This window comes from Somniosus microcephalus, chromosome 4 (genome assembly GCF_052327205.1).
Source record: "Somniosus microcephalus isolate GS21.2 chromosome 4, FLI_Smic_1.0, whole genome shotgun sequence".
Classification (NCBI taxonomy): Eukaryota; Metazoa; Chordata; class Chondrichthyes; order Squaliformes; family Somniosidae; genus Somniosus; species Somniosus microcephalus.
This window is the reverse complement of record NC_140990.1, coordinates 201,149,311-201,174,107: the sequence shown is the minus strand read 5'-3', so window position 1 is coordinate 201,174,107 and position 24,797 is coordinate 201,149,311. Positions and strand designations below refer to the sequence as shown.

General features: G+C 44.7%; 1 protein-coding gene across 1 annotated transcript in view; it reads left to right on the top strand.

Annotated features, from left to right (window-relative positions):
* unc80 (unc-80 homolog (C. elegans)) overlaps positions 1–24,797 on the top strand; it is a 378,796-nt gene that overhangs the window by 223,959 nt on the left and 130,040 nt on the right. The window contains exons 32-35 of the mRNA XM_085984208.1: positions 1,746–1,884; positions 5,164–5,345; positions 8,053–8,184; positions 17,636–17,822. Coding sequence (XP_085840334.1) covers positions 1,746–1,884; positions 5,164–5,345; positions 8,053–8,184; positions 17,636–17,822 — 640 coding nt within the window. The remainder of the gene's footprint in view (positions 1–1,745; positions 1,885–5,163; positions 5,346–8,052; positions 8,185–17,635; positions 17,823–24,797) is intronic.

Genomic DNA, 24,797 nt, shown 5'->3' with positions numbered 1-24,797 from the left:
GGTGGAGTCGTCTGAGTAAAGTACCCTCTTTTCCTCCGTTCGAGATAGGGAGTAAAGTCTTTGTTGGGTACTTTACCTTGCAGAATGGTTGTTCTTCTAGTGGTGGTCTGGTCGTCGAAGGTTTTGTTGCAGTTGAGGTTCGGTTGGCGGTCTGTGGTGTTGGCTTGAGTTTGTTACCGCGGTGCTTGTGGTTGTCAGCTGCTCCTTCTACCCATGCATCGAACGTCAGCTTACCGGGGTGTGTGCCCGCTCGTCCCCAACGCTTCTTTACACTGCCCTTCTCTGCTTATCAGCCTTGCCGTTCGTCTCATCTCGCCTGCCCGCTTGCGGCCCCGTGTGTCCTGTGTGTGTTGAGTGGGGTCCCGTTCTCCTCCCGCGTATGGACCCCGGTGTTGTAATGGGCGTCCTCGGTGTTGAGCAGCGCGGGAAGGGAGGAGAGGAAGAAGAGAGCTTGGCTACTGGTGGGCCTACAATTATACTGGTTCCACACCCCTTATTTGCGCGCCAAATCAGGTCAGGTCTTTGTTTAATTTTGGCGGGCTTGTCTAAAGTGATTACAGTCATTCACCTTAACGGCTTTTGGGGCGGTTGTCTCCTTGCTGAACGGCTTCAATGTCCTGGCTGTTTGTCATTTATGAAGTTTAATCGTCTTTTCCTGGCTTGGTGGCTCCTTTGAGCTGTTACCGATTATGTATGCAAAAAGCTAATGGCCTCAAGATTACGTCTATCCTGAGTGAAACTGTTTTCAAGATCCTGCAGGCTTCTGTCACGAGGTTTCAGAAGCCATTTTCTTTTGGGTACTCTTTTTAATAACTTGTCCATACAGGGTCCCTTTACCCATAATTATTGGGGAATGTGGGAATTTTGAGAACCCTACAGTGGTGAGCAACGGGGATCTGGGGTTTCATTCACTGGGATCGGAGTCTGATGAGGCGTTCATGGACAGGCCGTGCCAAAGGTGGGGTTTGCTGCCTGCCTTCTCCCTTCTTCCTCGTACTTACAAATTAAAGTAACTTTAAGTTATTTATCATTGGCCCCAATCTTGACTGGGGTGGGTTTTGTGAGCGGGATGGGGAGGTGTGCAGAGTTTTGTTCGGTACCAGGTTTCTCCAAACTCCTCGGCGTGCATCTTATTTTTTCAAGCAGGTTCCTTGCAAGGTCCAGGTCTTGGGGGGTGGTTGGCGATCCCCAGGGGTGTGGTCTGATACCAGGGGGAGTCGCCAGTCTTTTGGGGTGGGGGAGGGTGGTTCAGTCCACGATCCTGCTGGGTGGGGAGGGGGGCCCAATCCCAGGGGGTCCGATTGCGGGGGGTGGTTGCGGTCGAATCGGGGGGGGGGGCAGGGAATAAGGTAAGCTGGGGCCAGGAGGAAGCACTTCTGCTCCACCTGGCCCACGGGCAATACTGTAAAGGCACTTCGTTTTTCCACGAAGCAGTCCTCGCTTCTGTTTAGCTGCCGGGTTTCCCGAGGCCCTGGAAACCTGGCCGGCTAGCGTTGAATCTGGAAGGTGGGTTAAATATGAGGCACACAATCTCATTATAGTAGTTAAATGACTAACTTGCCTCCCGTCCCGCCTCTGTTAAAACCGGAAGTGGGCGGGTTGGGATCGGGTTTTGATATTTTTAAAATTTTAACATCACACCCAACCCCATCCCAACCGTTTTTTGTGGTTAAAATTACCCCCATTATGTCTGCAACATAATATAGTTTACAATTCTATTTGATGCCTCTCCATTTGTTTTGTAGGTGATGAGCCTGTCTCCAGCCCCACTGTCTTTGTTGATCAAAGCTGCGCCTATACTGACTGAAGACATGTATAGTGACATACAGCCTGCAGCTTGGGAGCTTCTCCTCAGTGTGGATGAACACATGGCTGCTGCAGCTGGTAATATAAGTAATTGTGACATAACAACATACTATACCTGCACCTAATTAAAGGGAGATGTATTCAATCAGTTTGAAGAACCTGATGTTTGATTGGTGATTTAGTAGTAGCAACCAGTTGTCAGTGATATGGTGATGGCCATTATGGCAAATAAATAAAGTCACACAGTAAAAAAAACTTCATCAGTGGCAATTTTAAGATTGCCATTCATTGTTTGAGCATTTGTTTTGTTTAGCTTGTTTTGTTGTCAGGGAAGAATCACATTGCTGATGATTGAGAGTAGGCTGATGGGACAATAATTGGCTGGATTGGATATGTCCTGCTTTCTGTGGACAGTACATACCTGGGCAATTTTCCACTTTGTTGGGTAGATGCCAATGTTATAGCTGTACTGGAGCAGATTAGCTAGAGGCGCGGATATTTCTGGAGCACAAGTCTTCAGCACTACAGCCGGGATATTGTCGGGGCCCATAGCCTTTACTGTATCTCGTGCGCTCAGCCGTTTCTTGATATCACATGTAGTAAATCAAATTGGCTGAAGACTGGTTTCTGTGATGGTGGGGACCTCGGGAGGAAGCCGAGATGGATTATCCACTTGGCACTTCTGGCTGAAGATGGTTGCAAACACTTCAACCTTGTCTTTTGCACTCACGTGCTGGGCTCCACCATCATTGAGGATGGGGATATTCATGGAGCCTCCTACTCCCATTAGTTGTTTAATGGGCCACCACCATTCACGACTGGATGTGGCAGGATTGCAGAGTTTTGATCTGATCTGTTGATTGTGGGATCGCTTAGCCCTGTCTATAGCATGCTGCTTCTGCTTTTTAGCATGCATGTTGTCCTATGTTGCAGCTTCCCCAGGATGGCACCTCATTTTTAGGTATGCCTGTGCTGCCCCTGGCATGCTCTTCTACACTCCTTATTGAAAAAGTGTTGCTGGCTGTTCCAATACAGCTACAACACTAGCATCTATCCGACAATGTGGAAAACTGCCCAGGTATGTCCTGTCCACAAAAAGCAGGACAAATCCAATCCGGCCAATTACCGCCCCATCAATCTACTCTCAATCATCAGCAAAGTGATGGAAGGTGTTATCAGCAGTGCTATCAAGAGGCACTTACTCACCTATAACCTGCTCATTGATACCCAGTTTGTGTTCCGCCAAGACCACTCAGCTCCCAACCTCATTATAGCCTTGGTCCAAATGTGGACAAAGGAGCTGAATTCCAGGGGTGAGGTGAGAGTGACTGCCCTTGACATCAAGGCAGCATTTGACCAAGTGTGGCATCAAGGAGCCCTAGTAAAACTGAAGTCAATGGGAATCGGGGATGAGGAGGGGGGAAACACTCCACTGGCTGGAGTCATACCTAGCACAAAGAAAGATGGTTGTGGTGGTTGAAGGTCAATCATCACAGCCCCAGGACATCGCTGCAGGAGTTCCTCAGGGCAGTGTCCTAGGCCCAAACATCTTCAGCTGCTTCATCAATGACCTTCACTCCAACATAAGGTCAGAAATGGGGATGTTCGCTGATGACTGCACAGTTTTCAGTGCCATTCACAACTCCTCAGATAATGAAGCAGTCCATGCCTGCATGCAACAAGACCTGGACGACGTTCAGGCTTGGGCTGATAAGTGGCAGGTATCATTCACGCCACACAAGTGACAGGCAATGACTATCTCCAACAAGCGAGAGTCTAACCACTGCCCCTTGACATTCAACGGCATTACCATCGCCGAATCCCCCACCATCAACATCCTAGGGGTCACCATTGACCAGAAACCTAACTGGACTAGCCACATAACTACTGTGGCAACAAGAGCAGGTCAGAGGCTAGGTATTCTACGGTGAGTGTCTCACCTCCTGACTCCCCAAAGCCTTTCCACCATCTACAAGGTACAAGTAAGGAGTGTGATGGAATACTCTCCACTTGCCTGGATGAATGCAGCTCCAACAACACTCAAGAAGCTCGACACTATCCAGGACAAAGCAGCCCGCTTGATTGGCACCCCATCCACCACCTTAAACATTTACTCCCTCCACCACCGGCGTACCGTGGCTGCAGTGTGTACCATCTACAAGATGTACTGCAGCAACTCGCCAAGGCTTCTTCGGCAGCACCTCCCAAACCCGCGACCGCTTCCACCTAGAAGGACAAGGGCAGCAGGCGCATGGGAACACCACCACCTCCAAGTTCCCCTCCAAGTCACACACCATGCTGACTTAGAAGTATATCGCCAATCCTTCATTGTCACTGGGTCAAAATCCTGGAACTCCCTACCTAACCACACTGGGAGTATCTTCACCACACGGACTGCAGCGGTTCAAGAAGGCGGCTCTCCACCACCTTCTCGAGCAATTAGGGATGGGCAATAAATGCTGGCCTTGCCAGCAACGCCCACATCCCATAAAAACAATTTTTTTTAAATGTTGATACACAACCCTCTTAAATAAGAAAAGTGAAAATGCGAATGCAACATTTGTTGACTGCTGGAGACTATGAGGAAATGTAAATACATTACTGGAAATTGTCTTATTGATAAAGCATGCAAAACTAGAATATCATTACTACATCAACTTTTTTTTAACTTGAATTCAAAACTGGACATCTTAATATTGAATAGATTTTTGAATGAGAGCCTAGTTTCACCAACAATGATTCCAATGTAAGGTAACTCGGTGCTCAATCAAATTAGATTTTACCTATGGTCTCCATGTGCAAAAAGCTACTTCCTCATGTGAACAAGCTCTCATTCATTTATGTACACAATTTGGTTGTGCTTAAATAATTATTTATAAGTAATATAAGCTATCAGCCATGGCTCATTTTCGCCTCGGAGTCAGAAAGTTGTGGGTTCAAGTCCCATGCCAGAAACTTGGGCACATAATCTAGGCTGGCATTTCAGTGCAGTACTGAGGGGGTGTTACACTGACAGGTGCCATCTTTCAGATGAGATGTTAAACTGAGGCCCTGTCTGCCCTCTCAGATGGACGTAAAAGATCCTGTGGCACTATTTTGAAGAAGAGCAGTGGAATTCTCCTAGTGTCCTGGCCAACATTTATCACTCAACTAACGTCACTAAAACAGATGATCTGGTCATTTATCTCATTACTCTTTGTGGATCTTACTATGCACACATTGGCTGCTTTGTTTCCTACATTACAACAGTGACTACATTTTAAAAGGTATTTCATTGATTGTAAAGCGCTTTTGGGATGTGCTGAGGTCATGAAAGGCGCTATATAAATGTAAGTTATTTCTACTTTCTTTCTACAGCAGCCATGTTTTTGTTGTGTGCGGTTAAAGTTCCTGATGCTGTGTCAGATATGGTAATGTCCGAATTTCACCATCCGGAAGCAGTACAACGCATCAATGCTATTGTGAAATTTAACACTCTCTGGAGATTCAGGTACCAAGTCTGGCCACGTATGGAAGAAGGTGCTCAACAGATCTTTAAGGTAGGCTTTACAGGAGTAAGTGTAAATTGTGGAACGTTCTATGTTCCTGTCCTACTCAAGTCCCCTCCCTCTCCTCTTTTTTCAGTACATTGATGACTGTGTGAGTGCCGTTTCCTGCTCTCAGCCCGAACTGGAAAACGTCATCAACTTTCAATATCCACCCTTCCCTTGCCTTCACATGGTCCATCTCTGACGCTTCCTTTCCCTTCCTCGACTTCTCTATCCCCATTTCTGGGGATAGGCTGTCGACCAATATCTACTATAAGGCCACCAACTCCCACAGCTATCTTGACTACACTATCTCCCACCTGTTTCCTGTATACCCTCTATTCCATTCTCCTAGTTTCTCCATTTCTGTCGCATCTGTTCTGACGATGCCACCTTCCATACCACTGTTTCTGATATGTCTTCCTTTTTCCTCAACCGAGGCTTCCCCTCCACTGTGGTTGACAGGGCCCTCGACCGTGTCTGTCCCATTTCCCGCACTTCTGATCTCACCCCTTCCCCTTCCTCCCAGAACCACGATAGGGTTCCCCTTATCCTCACATTCGACCCCACCAGCCTTCACATTCAACGGATCATCCTCCACCATTTCCGCCATCTCCACTGTGATACCACCACCAAACACATCTTCCCCTCCCCTCCCCTTTCAGCATTCTGAAGGGACCGTTTCCTCCGCGACACCCTGGTCCACTCTTTAATCACCCCCAACACCCGTTCTCCTTCCCACGGCATCTTCCCGTGCAAGCGCAGGAGATGCAACACCTGCCCTTTTACCTCCTCTGTCCCACCATCCAGGACCCCAAACACTCTTTCCAGGTGAAAGTGAATTACTTGTACTTTCAATTTAGTATACTGTATTCGCTGCTCACCATGCGGTCTCCTCCAAACGCAGATTGGGTGATCACTTTGCAGAACAAGGCTGGTCATTTCGCAAGCTTGACCCCGAGCTTCCGGTTGCCTGTCATTTTAATTCTCCGCCCCATTCCCACTCTGCCCTCTCTGTTCTTGGCCTCATGCATTGTTCTGAGGAAGCTCGAGGAACAGCACCTCATCTTTCGATTCGGAACTTTACAGCCTCCTGGACTCAACATTGAGTTCAACAATTTCAGATCATGACCACTGCTCCCATTTTTTCGGACAGCAGCTGATGCTGGTGATTCTGATATTCCCATTTACACCTCCTCTAGACCCATCTTTTGTTTCTTTACTTGTCCTATTACCATCCCCTTTTGCCTTGCACCATCATCCCTTTTGTTACTTAATCTCTCTTGCCTTCTACCCTATCACAGACCTTCCCTTTTGTTCTTTCCTCGCCTTCTCCCTTACCCTGCCTCTGTACTTAAACTTTTTCTAACTTTTTCCAGTTGTAATGAAAGGTCATTGACCTGAAACATTAACTTTGTTTTTCTCTCCACAGATGCTGCCTGACCTGCTGAGTATTTCCAGCATATTCTGTTTTTATTTCAGATTTCAAGCATCTGCAGTATTTTGCTTTTGTAATTCTCACAGATCAGTTGATTTAATTACATTTCTGCGTGTTTTATGCTGTTTGATTAATGGCCGTGTTTCTAGTGCAAACATTGTTATCAGAATATGATGCTCTATACTACAATGTGCAATATAAGATGCATATTTATGGCTTTATAATTAATGAGAAGCTATTGATGTAAAACCTTTTTTTTAATCTTCTCAGTAAGGTGACCCTTGCTATAAAATTCTCTTTCAAGATTCCAAAGGACATAGGTACTTGTATTTCCAGAAAAACATTGGAAAAATTAAGTCTTAATCATTTGGAATATTTATAGTGGGCCGTATTTTCTGATTGGAGGCTTCCTGTGTGCGGAGGCCTCTGAGCTGGGAAAAATCTACGGACTTAGCTGAGGGCTCCTGAGGTCCGGACACTTCCGCTCCTGGGCCTCTCCAACTCGAAATGTGCAGGGCCCACATATCCCAGAGGCGCATGCGGTTTGCAAGTGTCCCTGGGATCATGTGGGCCATGGGGAGCCAAGATAGACCTGTCAAATATATGAAGGGAGATCACCCCCAAAACACTTAAAACATTAAATAAAATAAAAACATTTAAATCACATTTTTAAAATTAGTTGACATTACAATAAATTAAATATTTTAAACAAAAATTTAATTTTTTGAAAAACTAAAGTTTTTTACGGGGCTAAAAATAAACTTACCTTTTTTTAAAGTATTTTTAAATGATAAATGAGTGAAAAAAAAATTTTTTTTTTTTTTACTTTTTCCAAATCCTATGCTGGTAAGATAAGGCGTAAGATTTCTAAGGGTTTTCTGTGGGCGGAGGTTCTCCAGAAAGCAGAACTATCCGCCCGTAGAGGCCCTTCTCTAGGGCAGGCGTCCAATCTGTCAAGAGCATTTTTAACGGATCAGAAATGCCGGTTTTCAGCGCATGCGCTTGGCATGCCTGAAACCGGCATTTCTGATGTCCCTACGGGTGTGTACACAGCACCTACACACCCATAGGGATCGGAATATACGGCCCAGTATTTCTAGATATGTATTATTCAATGCCTGTGTATACGTTTGTATATTAGATGTAGGTATGATAAGTCAGTACAGATACTTTATTTATTTTATCTTGTTATTTTGTCTCTTTGATAAATGTACATATTAAAAATGTTTCTCTTTTTCTATCTTTTATTTTACCAATGGTTTCTTGCTTTATTGTTTTAAGATTCCACCTCCAAGTATAAACTTCACTTTACCTTCTCCAATTTTGGGCATGCCATCTGTACCGATGTTTGATCCTCCTTGGGTTCCTCAGAGCACTGGGCGTGTACAGGACCCAATCAGTGAAGATCAGTCTGTAAGTGTTTGCTTGGTTAAGCTATGGTAAACAGTGTTTTTTAAAAAGTCTCTGCTTTATACATTATTACTACCTTCCAGTCAATGTTATGGAGCAGTAAAGTCAGTCTGTTATATTGAGCATAAAAAGTGAAAAGCATTGTATACATTTGAAAACTTTGTTTAATAGGCATGGGTGGGTCATCAACTGTTTGTTGCTAATCAGCTGGTATCATGCACAGGGGGTGGGGGGCCATTTTATGAGTTATGAGTGCTCCCAGTGTGAAGATTTGGTCATTGAGAGCACATATCCGAACTTCTGGTATGCCCTGCCTACAATTCACAACTCCTCAGATAATGAAGAAGTCCATGCCCGCATGCAACAAGACCTGGACAACTTTCAGGCTTGGGCTGATAAGTGGCAGGTAACATTCGCGCCACACAAGTGCCAGGCAATGACTATCTCCAACAAGCAGGAGTCTAACCACCGCCCCTTGACATTCAACGGCATTACCATCGCCGAATCCCCCACCATCAACATCCTGGGGGTCACTTGACCAGAAACTTAACTGGACCAGCTACATAACTACTGTGGCAACAAGAGCAGGTCAGAGGCTAGGTATTCTGCGACGAGTGTCTCACCTCCTGACTCCCCAAAGCCTTTCCACCATCTACAAGGCACAAGTAAGGAGTGTGATAGAATACTCTCCACTTGCCTGGATGAGTGCAGCTCCAACAACATTCAATAAGCTCGACACCATCCAGGACAAAGCAGTCCGCTTGATTGGCACCCCATCCACCACCTTCAACATTCATTCCCTCCACCACTGGCGTACCGTGGCTGCAGTGTGTACCATCTACAAGATGCACTGCAGCAACTCGCCAAGGCTTCTTCGGCAGCACCTCCCAAACCCACGATCTCTTCCACCTAGAAGGACAAGGGCAGCAGGCGCATGGGAACACCACCACCTCCAAGTTACACACCATCCTGACTTGGAAATATATCACCAATCCTTCATCGTTGCTGGGTCAAAATCCTGGAACTCCCTACCTAACAGCACTGTGGGAGTACCTTCACCACACGGACTGCAGCGGTTCAAGAAGGCGGCTCACCACCACCTTCTCGAGAGCAATTAGGGATGGGCAATAAATGCTGGCCTTACCAGCAACATCCACATCCCATAAACAAATTTTAAATATAATTTCCAACTAGGGCTGCAGCAGTGAAGTTTAAAGTACTTTTTTTTGCTTTACCTTCCATATTGTGAGGATGAATAGAAGGAAAATGCAAAACTCTTAAGAATGGAATATTTTTATGAAGAAATAGAAGTAAATGGTTCTTAAGTTTGAAGGCTGTTATTTTATGCAAGGATTGCAATATTGATGCAGGACAGAAAATTGGAAAGTTACTCTGGCTCACTGAGTATGTACACTCAGGGGAGAACTTAAAAGTAAAAATTTTGTTCCTATGAGCAATATACTATCTGAGAAATAAGTGAGTGGGAGAAAGAACTATGCAGTTGTATAAATAGTGTGCAAACAGGCAAAAAGGTCTGTATTTTTTGCTCTTTTACCAACACATTCCACAGAGAAGCAGTAGTATTTCCTTTAGGAATACCTCTCTTTCTGTGTTACTTGGAGGAAGAAGAGGCTGAGGGGCGGCATAGAAGGATTCTGGCCCCCACTTGCAGGTACCCTTACATTTGCATGTATAGACCAAAGCGGTTCTATCTCTAGTTAAGAACATACAATACTTGTGGAGGTTATGTTCACTTGTGTTGCTAAACATGAGTTATACAGCATCTGGTCATCCTGTATCAAACATTTATATTCCAAATGTGAACTCTTTACCGTAACATCGCCTTTCTATACAATTGTAACTGGCATGAGCAAAGACGTTAGGTTAAGATACACACACAAACATTACTCGTTTTCCAAAAACTGTGAAGAGTTACATAGAAACATAGAAGATAGGAGCAGGAGTAGGCCATTCGGCCCCTCGAGCCTGCTCCGCCATTCAATGCGATCATGGCTGATCATCCAAATTCAGTACCCAGTCCCTGCTTTCTCCCCATACTCCTTGATCCCTTTAGCCTTAAGAAATATATCCAACTCCTTCTTGAATATATTTAATGTATTGGCCTCTACTGCCTTCTGTGGTGGAGAATTCCATAGGTTCACCACTCTCTGGGTGAAGAAATTCCTCCTCATTTCTGTCCTAAATGGTCTACCCCTTATCCGTAGACTGTGACCCCTGGTTCTGGACTCCCTGACCATCAGGAACATCCTGCATCTAGTCTGTCCAGTCCTGTCAGAATTTTATAAGTTTCAATGAGATCCCCTCTCATTCTTCTAAACTCCAGCGAGTACAAGCCCAATCGACCCAATCTCTCCTCATACATCATTCCTGTCATCCCAGGTATCAGCCTGGTGAAGAGTTATACTGCTACAAGCATCCAGCTCCTATCATAAGCAAAAAGCACAATACAACAAGTTGACGATTTGTATATCCTTTTCTGGTCATTTTGCTCTAGATGGAAAGAGGGCCTATGGCACATACCCTTTATCTAAGTCTATGTTTGAAAGCACACACGCAGGGGAAAGAAGGGAGTGTGAAGAGTATTGTGGTATCTTGTGCACACAGCTGTCAAGTTGTAGATAGTGTGTGCCACAGTGAGGATAAGGTAGGTGGAAGTAAGAAACATGCTTATTGATGTGCATTGTTACATTATTACTGGGCATTGTCTTGCCTTGGCTGTCCTGATGAGGCTATTGAACTTTTTTTGACACTGAATTGCTGTGTAGGGATTTTGAGAGGTGACACTTTCACTGTACTTGGACCATTCCTTTGACTGGTCTCTTTTGCTTTGTCACAAACATTTGATTCCTCCTTTCAACTGTTTGGGATAATAACACCTCTATGAATGAGTCCAAGGATTCTGTTTCCCTGCAGCATTCTCCGGCATGCTTCTTTGCATCACCGTTAGTTTCCCTTCCTCCCATCTTCCTAACTGGTGGGCTGCGCCTGCAGGCTGCTGTAGTTAGTTCCTCTCTCAGGCAAACTGTCAATAGAGAGCACGAATAGTACTGAGGACACACCTATATGTGTTGTGTGAGACACCGTTAAAATTCCAGTGCAGTAGGTAGATGCTCTGTTCTGCTGCGAACCCCACAAATTCAGAAAATCCAGCCCAATGAATGCCCAGTTTTACCTACACAAGGTTGCGAACATGGTGAACTAAAAGATTTTATCTTATGATGATGCTGAATAAATCTCTCATCTACTTTAACTTACTTGTTTCCATTTTGTACTGAAAAACAGGATATGGAAAGATCTGAAATTTGTATGATAGTGACGTTTCCTTAAGAAGCAACCTTAGTAAGTTACAAATTCAATGGTGAGCATGCTGCACCAAAACTCACCGGCCTACTATAACAACAACTTACATTTATATAGTGCCTTGAACATAATATATCCCAAAGTGTTCTAAAGAATTGTATGAAAAAATGGATGCAGAGCCAAAGGAGAGATTAGGAAGTGGCAAAAAATGATCAAAGAAGTGGATTTTAAGGAGGGTCTTAAAGGAGGAGAGGGAGATGGTAGGATTTAAGGAGGGAATTCCAGTGAGCGAAACTTAGGCAGTTGAAAGCATAGCCACCATTGGTAGGGCAAAAGAAGGATGGATGCACATGAGGCCACAGTCGGAGGACTGGAGAGTTCAAAGAGGGGTTGTAGGGATGGAGGAAATTACAGAGATAGGGAGGGGCAAAGCCATGGAGGGATTTTAACACAAGGATCAGAATTTTAAATTTGAGGCATTGGGAGCCAATGTAGATCATCAAGGGTAGGGGTGATGGACAAGCGAAACTTGGTGAGAGATAGGATAGGGGAGCAGAGTTTTGGATGAGCTTTAATCTTTGGAGGATGGGAGGACAGGCAGAAGAATGTTGGGGCAAGAGTATGGAGATGACAAAGTGTAAGGGGTTTTCTCCGTTACTGGTCCCCTGTTACACACAGTTCTTGGACGTCAGGATTTATAAGAACAAAATACACACGGCACAGGGTTTTGTTTTGGGTTTTCCTTTTTTTTCTCTCTCTCCCACATGGCAGCTGTCTCTCATTCTGCCAGAACGTTTCACACCTAATCTGAGCCGTCTTTTGTCTCCACTAGTCCTATTACCATCTCGTCTGGTTTTGAATACCTCTTAATGTCTCTTTACTTCTTTTGTTCTACCACAGCCCTGCCTTTCGATCTATTTCATTTCCTTTCCAGTTTTGAAAAAGGGTTAGACCTGAAGCGTCGACTCTAATTTCTCCCCACGGATGTTGCCTGGCCTGCTGAGTTTTTCCAGCATTTTCTGTTATTTTGGATTTCCAGCATCTGCAGTATTTTGCTATCATGCGAATGCTCTTGTTCAGAAGCATTCGTATTTTAGATTGTCTGTGATCCAGTCGTAGTTTCGGCTGCAGTTTGAATTAACCCTTTGTTGCCGAGCCCTTTTTGCGGGCTCTGCAGTTCTGGGTTTTTATATTTCATAGTCCAATTTTTACCGTTGTGGGGAGGAACGGATCCTACAAAAGGCACGTTCGAGGGTTTTAATGACATCATTTTACAAGTAAACTACATTGAATACAGAAATGAAAGAAACATTTTGAAATTAAAATCAATGCATTATTTGCATTACTTTCTGTTTTGTATGAGCTGAACGGAAAGAGTATAAAGATTGTCACTATTTCTTACCAATGAGAATCTTAAAAGCACATTTGCTGGTGGTGATCTTCAGCTGCAGTAAGGTCAAGGAGGATTGGCATATACAGTACTCTTCCCCAGAGGAGAGTCTTCTGAAATGACTGGGGTGATTGCTCTCTGCAACACTGAGAACCTAGCTGCAAATAGTCAAGGCAATGCTACCCAGCAGGTTCCTGCTGCAACTATCTGGCCCAGTATGCAAGCTACAGAATGTGTTCTCGGAACCTACTATTCTTGGATTGTTCTCCTGTCCAAAGCTGTCATGAAGCCTTACCATCCCTTCAATACACAGCTTACATAGTCATTCTGTAGAAACATAGGGGGAAAAATTCAGTTGGTAGCGCCACCCGTTAGCGCCTTAAGAGGGCGCTAAGTGGGGCGCAAACCAACTAGCGCCCGGGCGCGGCACTGCCCACGCCTCCCACAAAATTCAGCAGGAGGCTAGTGGTGGCGCTAACCGGTAGCACTGTGCCACTGGCGATGACGTCATTGGTGTGCACAGCGCCCCGCTCACGCCCCGGCCGCGATCTTCAGGAGCGCCCCCTGATTTACCGCCGGACGCTATAACTGACAGGGTCAGGGGGGCGTACCTGTGGCCAGGGAGGCGCAATTTAAAGGCGAGGTGCGGGGCGGCCATTTTTGTTGCTGGCCGCCTGCCAGCACCTGCCTGCGCTCCTGTCCCCGGCCTCCTGAACCCCTCCCCCGCGGAGTGCTGGCTGTGCTCCAAGAGCCCGGCACTTCTCTTGGGTGCCGGGCTCTTTTGCCTGCACTCCTGATCCCCGGGGGCCCAGCTGGGCCCCAGGTCGCGCTGCACAAGGCCCCTCCCCTTTAAGAAGGGGAGGAAGGCCTGCAATACCGCAGCACGTGGCGCTGCGGCACGTAGCGCCACGATATTCACTCGCAGTGCCCCACTTCCCTCTTGGGGCGCAACCACTCAATTTCTGGCGCGGTGTTTTAACACTAAATAACACCACAATATAGAAAATCCCACAACCATATCAAAAAATCACTTAAGACTTCAAGTAAAGTACTTTTAACCAGAACTACTTTTAGCGCCCCGGCGAAGTTAGCGCCTCAATTGGGCCATAGAAACATAGAAAAATAGGAGCAGGAGCAGGCCATTCGGCCCTTCAAGCCTGCTCCGCCATTCAATATGATCATGGCTGATCCTCTATCTCAATACCATATTCCCGCTCTCTATCCATACCCCTTGTGTCTAGAAATCTATCTATCTCCTTCTTAAATATATTCAGTGACTTGGCCTCCACAGCCTTCTGTGGTAGAGAATTTTACAGGTTCACCACCCTCTGAGTGAAGAAATTTCTCCTCATCTCGGTCCTAAATGTCCTACCCCGTATCCTGAGACTGTGACCCCTCGTTCTAGACCCCCCCAACCAGGGGAAACATCCAGTCTGTCTAGCCCTGTCAGAATTTTATACGTTTCAATGAGATCCCCTCATTCTTCTAAACTCTAGTGAATACAGGCCTAGTCAACCCAATCTCTCCTCATACAACAGTCCTGCCGTCCCAGTCTGGTGAACCTTCACTACACTCCCTCTATGGCAAGTATATCCTTTCTTAGGTAAGGAGACCAAAACTCTCTCAGCACTCCAGGTGTGGTTCTCACCAAGGCCCTGTATAACTAGCAAGACATCCTTGCTCCTGTACTCAAATCCTCTTGCAATGAAAGCCAACATACCATTTGCCTTCCTAACTGCTTGCTGCACCTGCATGTTTGCTTTCAGTGACTGGTGTACAAGGACACCCAGGTCCCTCTGTACATCAACATTTCCCAATCTATCACCATTTAAATAATACTCTGCCTTTCTGTTTTTCCTACCAAAGTGGATAACTTCACATTTATCCACGTTATACTGCATCTGTCATGTATTTGCCCACTCACTCAACTTGTCTAAATCGCCTTGAAGCCTCTTTGCATCCTCCTCACAACCCCACCTAATTTTGTGTCGTCAGCAAACTTGGAAATATTACATTTGGTTCCCTCATCCAAATCATTGATGTATATTGTGAATAGCTGGGGCCCAAGCACTGATCCCTGCAGTACCCCACTAGTCACCGCCTGCCAACCCGAAAAAGACCCATTTATTCCTATTCTCTGCTTCCTGTCTGTTAACCAGTTTTCAATCCATGCCAGTATATTACCCCCAATCTCATGTGCTTTAATTTTGCACACTAACCTCTTATGTGGGACTTTAACAAAGGCCCTCTGAAAATCCAAATACACCACATCCACTGGTTCTTCCTTATCTATTCTACCAGTTACATCCTCAAAAAACTCCAGTAGGTTTGTCAAACACGATTTCCCTTTCATAAATCCATGCTGACTTTGTCTAATCCCGTTGATATTTTCTAAGTGTCCTGTTATCACATCCTTTATAATAGACTCTAGCATTTTCCCTACTACTGATGTTAGGTTAACCAGTCTGTCATTCCCTGTTTTCTCTCTCCCTCCTTTTTTAAATAGTGGGGTTACAATTGCCACTCTCCAATCTGCAGGAACTGTTCCATAATCTATAGATTATGGAAGATGACAACCAATGCATCCACTATTTCCATGGCTACCTCTTTTAGTACTCTGGGATGCAGATTATCAAGCCCTGGGGATTTATCGGCTTTCAGTCCCATTAATTTGCCCAGTACTATTTTTTTACTAATACTAATTTCCTTTAATTCCTCCTTCTCACTAGACCCTTGGTTCCCTAACATTTCTGGGAAGTTATTTGTGTCCTCTTCCATGAAGACAGAACCAAAGTATTTGTTTAATTGCTCTGCCATTTCCTTGTTCCCCATTATAAATTCTCCCGTTTCTGACTGTAAGGGACCTACATTTGTCTTCACTAATCTTTTTCTTTTTACATACTTGTAGAAGCTTTTACAATCCACTTTTATGTTCCTTGCAAGTTTACTCTCATACTCTATATTTTTCCCCTCTTAATCAATCTCTTGGTCCTTTTTTGCTGAACTCTAAACTGCTCCCAATCCTCAGGCTTGCTATTTTTTCTGGCAACTTTATATGACTCTACTTTGGATCTAATATTACCTTAATTTCTTTTGTTAGCCATGGTTGGGCCGCTTTTCCTTTTGTGTTTTTGCGCCAGAGAGGAATGTATAACTGTTGCAATTCATGCATTCGTTGCTTAAGTGTTAGCCATTGCCTACCCACTGTCATGCCTTTTAATGAAGCTCCCCAATCTATCATAGCCAACTCACTCCTCATACCTTCGTAGTTTCCTTTGTTTAGATTTAGGACCCTAGTTTCGGATTGGACTTGTTCACTTTCCATCTTAATGAAGAATTCAATCATGTTATGTTCACTCTTCCCTAAAGGACCCTGCACAACAAGATTATTAATTAACCCCTTCTCATTGCACAATACCCAATCTAGGATAGCCTGTTCCCTAGTTGGCTCCTCAACATACTGGTCTAAAAATCCATCTCGTACACACTCCAGGATTCATCCTCCACAGTATTATTGCTAATTTGGTTTGGCCAGTCTATATGTAGATTAAAGTCACCCATGATTACTGTAGTACCCTTGTTACATGCATCTCTAATTTCCTGTTTGATGTCATCCCTTACATGACCAGTACTGTTTGAAGGCCTATAGACAACTCCCACCAATGTTTTCTGCCCCTTGGTGCTTCTTAGCTCCACCCAGACTGATTCTACATCTTTATTTTAAGCGCCAATATCCTTTCTCACTATTGCTCTGATTTCTTCCTTTACTAACAACACCACCCCACCTCCTTTTCCTTTTTGCCTGTCCTTCCTAAATATCGAATAGCTTGACACATATACAGAATGCCAGTTACATTTAGAAATGTAGTACCTCTGAAATCTTAATGATGCCTCACACAACAAACCTTTCCAACACAAGTGTTCAGTTATGACACAAGGATTTGCTTCAGAACAACCATATCAATGAGTCCTTGCACTTTGTGAAATGCAACAATGTGCTGAATTGGGCAGCTGTCCCATGTTGTTTTTGGTAATTGGTGGGAAAGGAGATTAAGTGGTGGACCTGCTGAACAATTAATCCGTCACTTGGTTGCTACATCTGCAGGCAGTAAATTAGCTGATATTGCAGATTATTCCTATGCTGCATGAAGAAAGTGGAGCCATAGCAGTTATGGGGGGATGGGACGTTGACTCCTACTGCCACTGCTCTCTTTGTAATGGAAATTCTCTAGAGGTGACCTTACAGCAGATAGCACAGCCATACAGCCTTCTCAATGCTGACCTGGAGTCTGCAGAGTGCTTTCTGGTTCATGCTTGCCAGATTTATTTCCGCAGAGGTAGTCTCCTGCATCATAATTTTTAGTTTGTAATCTTTTTTAAATTTCTTTTAATATTTAGCATATATAATTTCTCTATAAATCTTTCCTGTATCCAAAATTGTCTTTAATTCGTATTGCTAGAAAGAAAATAACGCATTTATATAGCACCTTTCACAACCTCAGGACATCTCAAAATGCTTCAAAGCCATCAAAATATTTTTGAAGTCACATCACTGAAGTAACGTAGGGAAATGTGGCAGCTATTCATATCATGTTTTAGCATTATGTTTGAAATGAAAAATTACTTGCTTAGGTTTTATGAAATACTTAACATAATTGGTATGCTCTAAAATTGGATTGTTAAAATTGGATTGTTATACAGAAAGATTACATTTTGATTACCTTAGCACACTATATGTTACAGAAATCCTTTTCAGCTCGTGCAGTTTCTCGGTCTCACCAACGAGCTGAGCATATTTTGAAGAACTTGCAGCAAGAACAGGAGAAGCAGCGACTAGGTAGAGAGGCCAGCCTGATCACAGCCATTCCCATCATACAAGAGGCCTGCTATGAACCTACCAACACTCCACCGCCTGAACTGGAGGAGGAAGGTATCTGTCTGTACAAAGCATTGAACAGTTCTTAAGGAATGTTAAAAAAAAAAAAAAAAAATTTTTTTTTTAATTTTATACCGTCCTTGTATAAGATCGTGGTTAGGCCTCCTCTACAATATTGTGTCCAATTTTGGCCCCCTCGCATGATGGGTTATGTATAGGACATAGAAACATAGAAGATAGGAGCAGGAGTAGGCCATTCGGCCCCTCGAGCCTGCTCCGTCATTCAATGAGAACATAGACATAGAAACATAGAAGATAGGAGCAGGAGTAGGCCATTCGGCCCTTGGAGCCTGCTCCGCCATTCAATGAGATCATGGCTGATCATCCAAATTCAGTACCCTGTCCCTGCCTTCTCCCCATATCCCTTGATCCCTTTAGCCTCAAGAAATATATCCAACTCTTTCTTGAATACATTTAATGAACTGGCCTCCACCGCCCTCTGTGGCAGAGAATTCCACAGGTTCACCACTCTCTGGGTGAAGAAATTCCTCCTCATTTCAGTCCTAAATGGCTTACCCCTTATCCTTAGACTATGACCCCTGGTTCTGGACTCCCCGGCCATCAGAAACATCCTTTCTGCATCTGGTCTGTCCAGACCTGACAGAATTTTATAGGTTTCGATGAGATCCCCTCTCAATCTTCTAAACTCCAGTGAGTATAAGCCCAATCGACACAATCTCTCCTCGTACGTCATTCCTGCCATCCCAGGTATCAGCCTGGTGAATCTTTGCTGCACTCCCTCCATGGCAAAAACGTCCTTCCTCAGGTAAGGTGACCAAAACTGTACACAATACTCAAAGTGCGGTCTCACCAAGGCCCTGTACAACTGCAGCAAGACATCCTTGTTCTTGTACTCGAACCCTCTTGCTACGAAGGCCAACATACCATTTGCCTTCTTAATCGCCTGCTGCACCTGCATGCTTACCTTCAGTGACTGGTGTACAAGAACACCCAGGTCTCTTGCACTTCCCCTTCTCCCAATCTATTGCCATTCAAATAATAATCTGCCTTCCTGTTTTTGCCACCAAAGTGGATAACCTCACATTTATCCACATTATAGTGCATTTGCCATGTTTCTGCCCAATCACCCAACCTGTCCAAATCGTACTGGAGTTTCACGACATCCTCCTCACAGCATACCCTCCCACCCAGCTTTGTGTCGTCTGCAAATTTGGAGATATTACATCCAATTCCCTCATCCAGATCATTAATATATATTGTGAACAGCTGGTGTCCTAGGACCGATCCTTGCGGTACCCCACTAGTCACTGCCTGCCACTCGGAAAACGACCCGTTTATTCCAACTCTTTGCTTTCTGTCCGCCAACCAGTTCTCTATCCAAGTCAATACCTTGCCCCCAATCCCATGTGCCTTAATTTTGCACGCTAATCTCTTATGCGGGACCTTATCGAAAGCCTTCTGAAAGTCCAAATACACCACATCCACTGGTTCTCCCTTATCTATTTTACCAGTTACATCCTCAAAAGATTCCAGTAGATTAGTCAAGCATGATTTACCTTTTGTAAATCCATGTTGACTTTGTCCGATCCTGTCACTGCTTTCCAAGTGCTCTGCTATTACATCTTTTATAATGGACTCTAGCATTTTCCCCACTACCGATGTCAGGCTTACCGGCGGTCTATAATTCCCCACTTTTTCTCTGCCACCTTTTTTGAATAGTGGGGTAACATTAGCTACCCTCCAATCCATGGGCACTGTTCCAGAGTCTATCGAGTTCTGGAAGATGACCAGCAATGCATCTACTATTTCTAGGGCTACTTCCTTAAGTACCCTGGGATGTAGATTATCAGGCCCTGGGGATTTATCGGCCTTCAGTCCCATCAATTTTCCTAACACCATTTCCCTACAAATACTGATTTCTTTCAGTTCCACCCTTTCATCAGACCCTATGTTCTGCGGTATTTCTGGGAGGTTATTTATGTCCTCCTTTGTGAAGACAGAACCAAAATATGTATTTAGTTGGTCTGCCATTTCTTTGCTCCCCATTATAAATTCCCCCCGATTCTGACTGCAAGGGACCTACGCTTGACTTCACCAATCTTTTCCTCTTTACATATCTATAAAAGCTTTTACAGTCAGTTTTTATGTTCCCTGCAAGCTTACACTCATATTCTATTTTCCCTTTCTTAATTAATCCCTTTGTCCTCCTTTGCTGAATCCTAAACTGCCCCCAATCCTCAGGATTATTGCTTTTTCTGGCCAATTTGTATGTCCTCTCCTTGGATCTTATGCTATCCCTAATTTCCCTTGTTAGCCACGGTTGAGTCACCTTTTTTGTTTTATTTTTATGCCAAACTGGGATGAACAACTTCTGTAGTTCATTCATTCGGTCTTTGAATGTTTGCCATTGCCTATCCACCGTCAACCCTTTGAGTGCCATTCCCCAATCAATCCTACCCAACTCGCTCCTCAGACCATTGTAGTTTCCTTTATTTAAATTGAGGACCCTAGTTTCTGAGTCAACTACTTCATTCTCCATCTTAATGAAGAATTCCATCATATTATGATCGCTCCGACCCAAGGGGCCTCGTACAACAAGATTGCTAATTAATCCTTTCTTGTTACATAATACCCAGTCTAAGATGGCCTGATCTCTGGTTGGTTCCTCGACATATTGGTCCAGGAAACCATCCCGTAAACACTCCAGGAATTCCTCCTCCACAGTATTGTTACTAATTTGGTTAGCCCAATCTATATGTAGATTAAAGTCACCCATGATGACTGTTGTGCCCTTATTGCACGCTTCTTTAATTTCCCTTTTAATGCCATCCCCAACCTCCGCCTTACTGTTTGGAGGTCTATATACCACTCCCACTAATGTTTTTTTCCTCTTAGTATTTCTCAATTCTACCCATACAGATTCCACCTCATCAGAGCTAATATCCTTCATTACAATTGTGTTAATCCCTTCTTTAACCAGTAATGCTACCCCTCCTCCCTTTCCTTTTTGCCTATCTTTCCTGAATATTGAATACCCCTGGATGTTGAGTTCCCAGCCTTGGCCGTCCTTGAGCCACGTTTCCGTAATCCCAACCAAATCATATTCGTTTACCTCTATTTGCGCAGCCAATTCATCCACTTTATTACAAATGCTCCTCGCATTAAGACACAAAGCCTACAGGCTTCTTTTTTTAACGCTCTTAGACCTATTAGAATTATTATTTACTGTGGCCACGTTTGATTTAAACCGTTGATTTCTCTGACTGCCACTTTTGTTTTTCTCCTTCCTATCTTTTGCTTTTATCCTTGTTTCCCTTTCCTCTGTCTCCTTGCTCAGGTTCCCAACCCCCTGTCATTTTAGTTTAAACCCTCCCCCACAGCACTAGGAAACACTCCCCCTAGGACATTGGTTCCAGCCCTGCCCAGGTGCAAACCGTCCGGTTTGAACTGGTCCCACCTCCTCCAGAACCGGTTCCAATGTCCCAGGAACTTGAATCCCTCCCCCTGGCACCATTCCTCTAGCCACGTATTCATCTGAAGTATCCTTCTATTTCTACTCTGACTAGCACGTGGCACTGGTAGCAATCCTGAGATTGCTACCTTTGAGGTCCTGTTTTTTAATTTACCTCCTAACTCCCTATATTCCACTTTTAGGACCTCATCCCGCTTTTTACCTATATCGTTGGTGCCTATATGCACCACGACAACTGGCTGTTCACCCTCCCCTTCCAAGATGTTCTGCAGCCGCTCGGAGACATCCTTGACCCTTGCACCAGTGAGGCAACACACCATCCTGGAGTCTCGTTTGCGGCCACAGAAACGCCTATCTATTCCCCTTACAATTGAATCCCCTATTACTATAGCTGTACCACTCTTTTTCCTTCCATTCTGTGCAGCAGAGCCACCCCTGGTGCCAGGAAGTTGGCTGCTGCTGCCTTCCTCTGATAAGCCATCCCCCCAAACAGTACTCAAAGTGGTATATCTGTTGGAGAGGGGGATGGCCACAGGGGACCCCTGCCCTACCTGCCTGCGCCTAGTACTCTGCCTGTTGGTCACCCGTTCCCTTTCTTCCTGTCCAACCTCTACCTGCGGTGTGTCCAACTCCGTAAACGTGCTATTCACGATGTCCCGAGCATCGTGAACGCTCCAGTATGCATCCAATCGCAGCTCCAGCGCCGCAATGCGGTCTGTCAGTAGCTGCAGCTGGGTGCACTTCCTGCACACGTAGTTGTCAGGGACACAGGAAGTGTCCCTGAGTTCCCACATCTCGCAGGAGGAGCAGATCACAGGGCCGGGCTGTCCTGCCATGACTTACCCTTTAATTAATTGAGTTTAAATTAAATCAATTAATCCCACTAATTACACTACAGTTAAATAGTTTACTAACAGTCCCCGCTACACCAGAGAGACCTTAGAAACTACAAAACAGAGTTAAAGTTTTAAAAAGAGAGAAATACTCACCAACCAATCACTTACCTGCTTCCTGCTGATGTCACACTTGGATTACTTTTTACCTCTCACCCGGAACCTGGATTAGTACGCCTCTGGTGATCCCTCGCAGGTCCGCTGCCTCTCCGGTCTCGGGGCTCTGGGCCTCGCTGCCTCGGGCTGCTGTTTAAGTACCTCCGCCGCCTCTGGTGATCCCTCGCAGGTCCGCTGCCTCTCTGGTCTCGGGGCTCATGGTTGATCGTCCAAATTCAGTACCCTGTCCCTGCTTTCTCCCCATATCCCTTGATCCCTTTAGCCTTAAGAAATATATCTAACTCCTTCTTGAATATATTTAATAAGTTGGCCTCAACTGCCTCCTGTGGTAGAGAATTCCACAGGTTCACCACTCTGGGTGAAGAAATTCCTCTTCATCTCTGTGCTAAATGGCTTACCCCTTATCCTTAGACTGTGACCCCTGGTTCTGGACTCCCCGACCATCGGGAAAATCCTTCCAGTGTCTAGTCCTGTTAGAATTTTATAAGTTTGGATGAGATCCCCTCTCATTCTTCTAAACTCCAGCGAGTACAAGCCCAATCGACTCAATCTCTCCTCATACGTCATTCCTGCCATCCCAGGTATCAGCCTGGTGAATCTTCGCTGCACTCCTTCCATGGCAAGAACATCCTTCCTCAGATAAGGCGACCAAAACTGCACACAATACTCCAGATGTGGTCTCACCAAGGCCCTGTACAACTGCAGCAAGACATCCTTGTTCCTGTACTCAAATCCTCTTGCTACGAAGGCCAACATACCATTTGCCTTCTTAATCGCCTGCTGCACCTGCATGCTTACTTTCAGCGACTGGTGCACAAGGACGCCCAGGTCTCGTTACACTTCCCCTTCTCCCGATCTATTGCCATTCAGATAATAATCTGCCTTCCTGTTTTTGACACCAAAGTGGATAACCTCGCATTTATCCACGTTATATTGCATCTGCCATGCTTCTGCCCAATCACCCAACCTGTCCAAATCACACTGTAGTTTCTCGGTATCATCCTCACAGCACACACGCCCACCCAGCTTTGTGTTGTCTGCAAACTTGGAGCTATTACATCTAGTTCCCTTGTCTAGATCATTAATATATATTGTGAATAGCTGGGGTCCAAGGACCGATCCCTGCGGTACCCCGCTAGTCACTGCCTGCCACTCGGAAAAAGAGCTGTTTATTCCAACTCTTTGCTTGCTGTCTGCCAACCAGTTCTCTATCCAAGTCAATACCTTGCCCCCAATCCCATGTGCCTTAATTTTACATGCTAATCTCTTATGCGGGACCTTATCGAAAGCCTTTTGAAAATCCAAATACACCACATCCACTGGTTCTCCCTTATCTGTTTTACCAGTTACATCCTCAAAAAATTCCAGTAGATTAGTCAAGCACGATTTACCTTTTGTAAATCCATGTTGACTTTGTCCGATCCTGTCACTGTTTTGCAAGTGCTCTGCTATTACATCTTTTATAATGGACTCTAGTATTTTCCCCACTACCGATGTCAGGCTTACCGGTCTGTAATTCCCCGTTTTCTCTCTACCACCCTTTTTGAACAGTGGGGTAACATTAGCTACCCGCCAATCCATGGGTACTGTTCCAGAGTCTATCGAATTTTGGAAGATGACCAGCAATGCATCTACTATTTCTAGGGCTACTTCCTTAAGTACCCTAGGATGTAGATTATCAGGCCCTGGGGATTTATCGGCCCTCTGATGTGCCTCAATAAATCCGAGACTCAATGTTAGCGGAACAAAACAAGGCTTTTATTAACTTAGAAGGTAACACACAGTGGAGAGGTATCTTCCATCCAGAGGTCTGCTGTACTGGATGTGAGGCAGGCTGGGCCTGCTTACATAGGGGCCAGGTATGGGCGGAGCCCTACACACAATACAATACAATGGTGAGGAAACGGAACTGAGGTAAGGGAATTGAAACTGAAACCAAACCACAGTCACAGGCAGAGAATACCGATGAGTGATGAATGGCATATTTCATCACACCCTCAATCCCATCAATTTCCCTAACACCATTTCCCTACAAATACTGATTTCTATCAGTTCCTCCCTGTCATTAGACCCTATGTTCCCCGACATCTTTGGGAGGTTATTTGTGTCCTCCTTTGTGAAGACAGAACCAAAGTATGTATTTAATTGGTCTTCCATTTCTTTGTTCCCCATTATAAATTCCCCTGATTCTGACTGCAAGGGACCTATGCTTGACTTCACCTATCTTTTTCTCTTCACATATCTATAAAAGCTTTTACAGTCAGTTTTTATGTTCCCTGCAAGCTTACACTCATACTATATTTTCCCCCTTTGTCCTCCTTTGTTGAATCCTAAACTGCTCCCAATCCTCAGGTTTACTGCTTTTTCTGGCCAATTTATATGTCCTCTCCTTGGATGTTATGCTATCCCTAATTTCCCTTGTTAGCCACGGTTGAGTCACCTTTTTTGTTTTATTTTTATGTCAAATTGGGATGAACAAATTCTGTAGTTCATGCGATCTTTGAATGTTTGCCATTGCCCATCCAC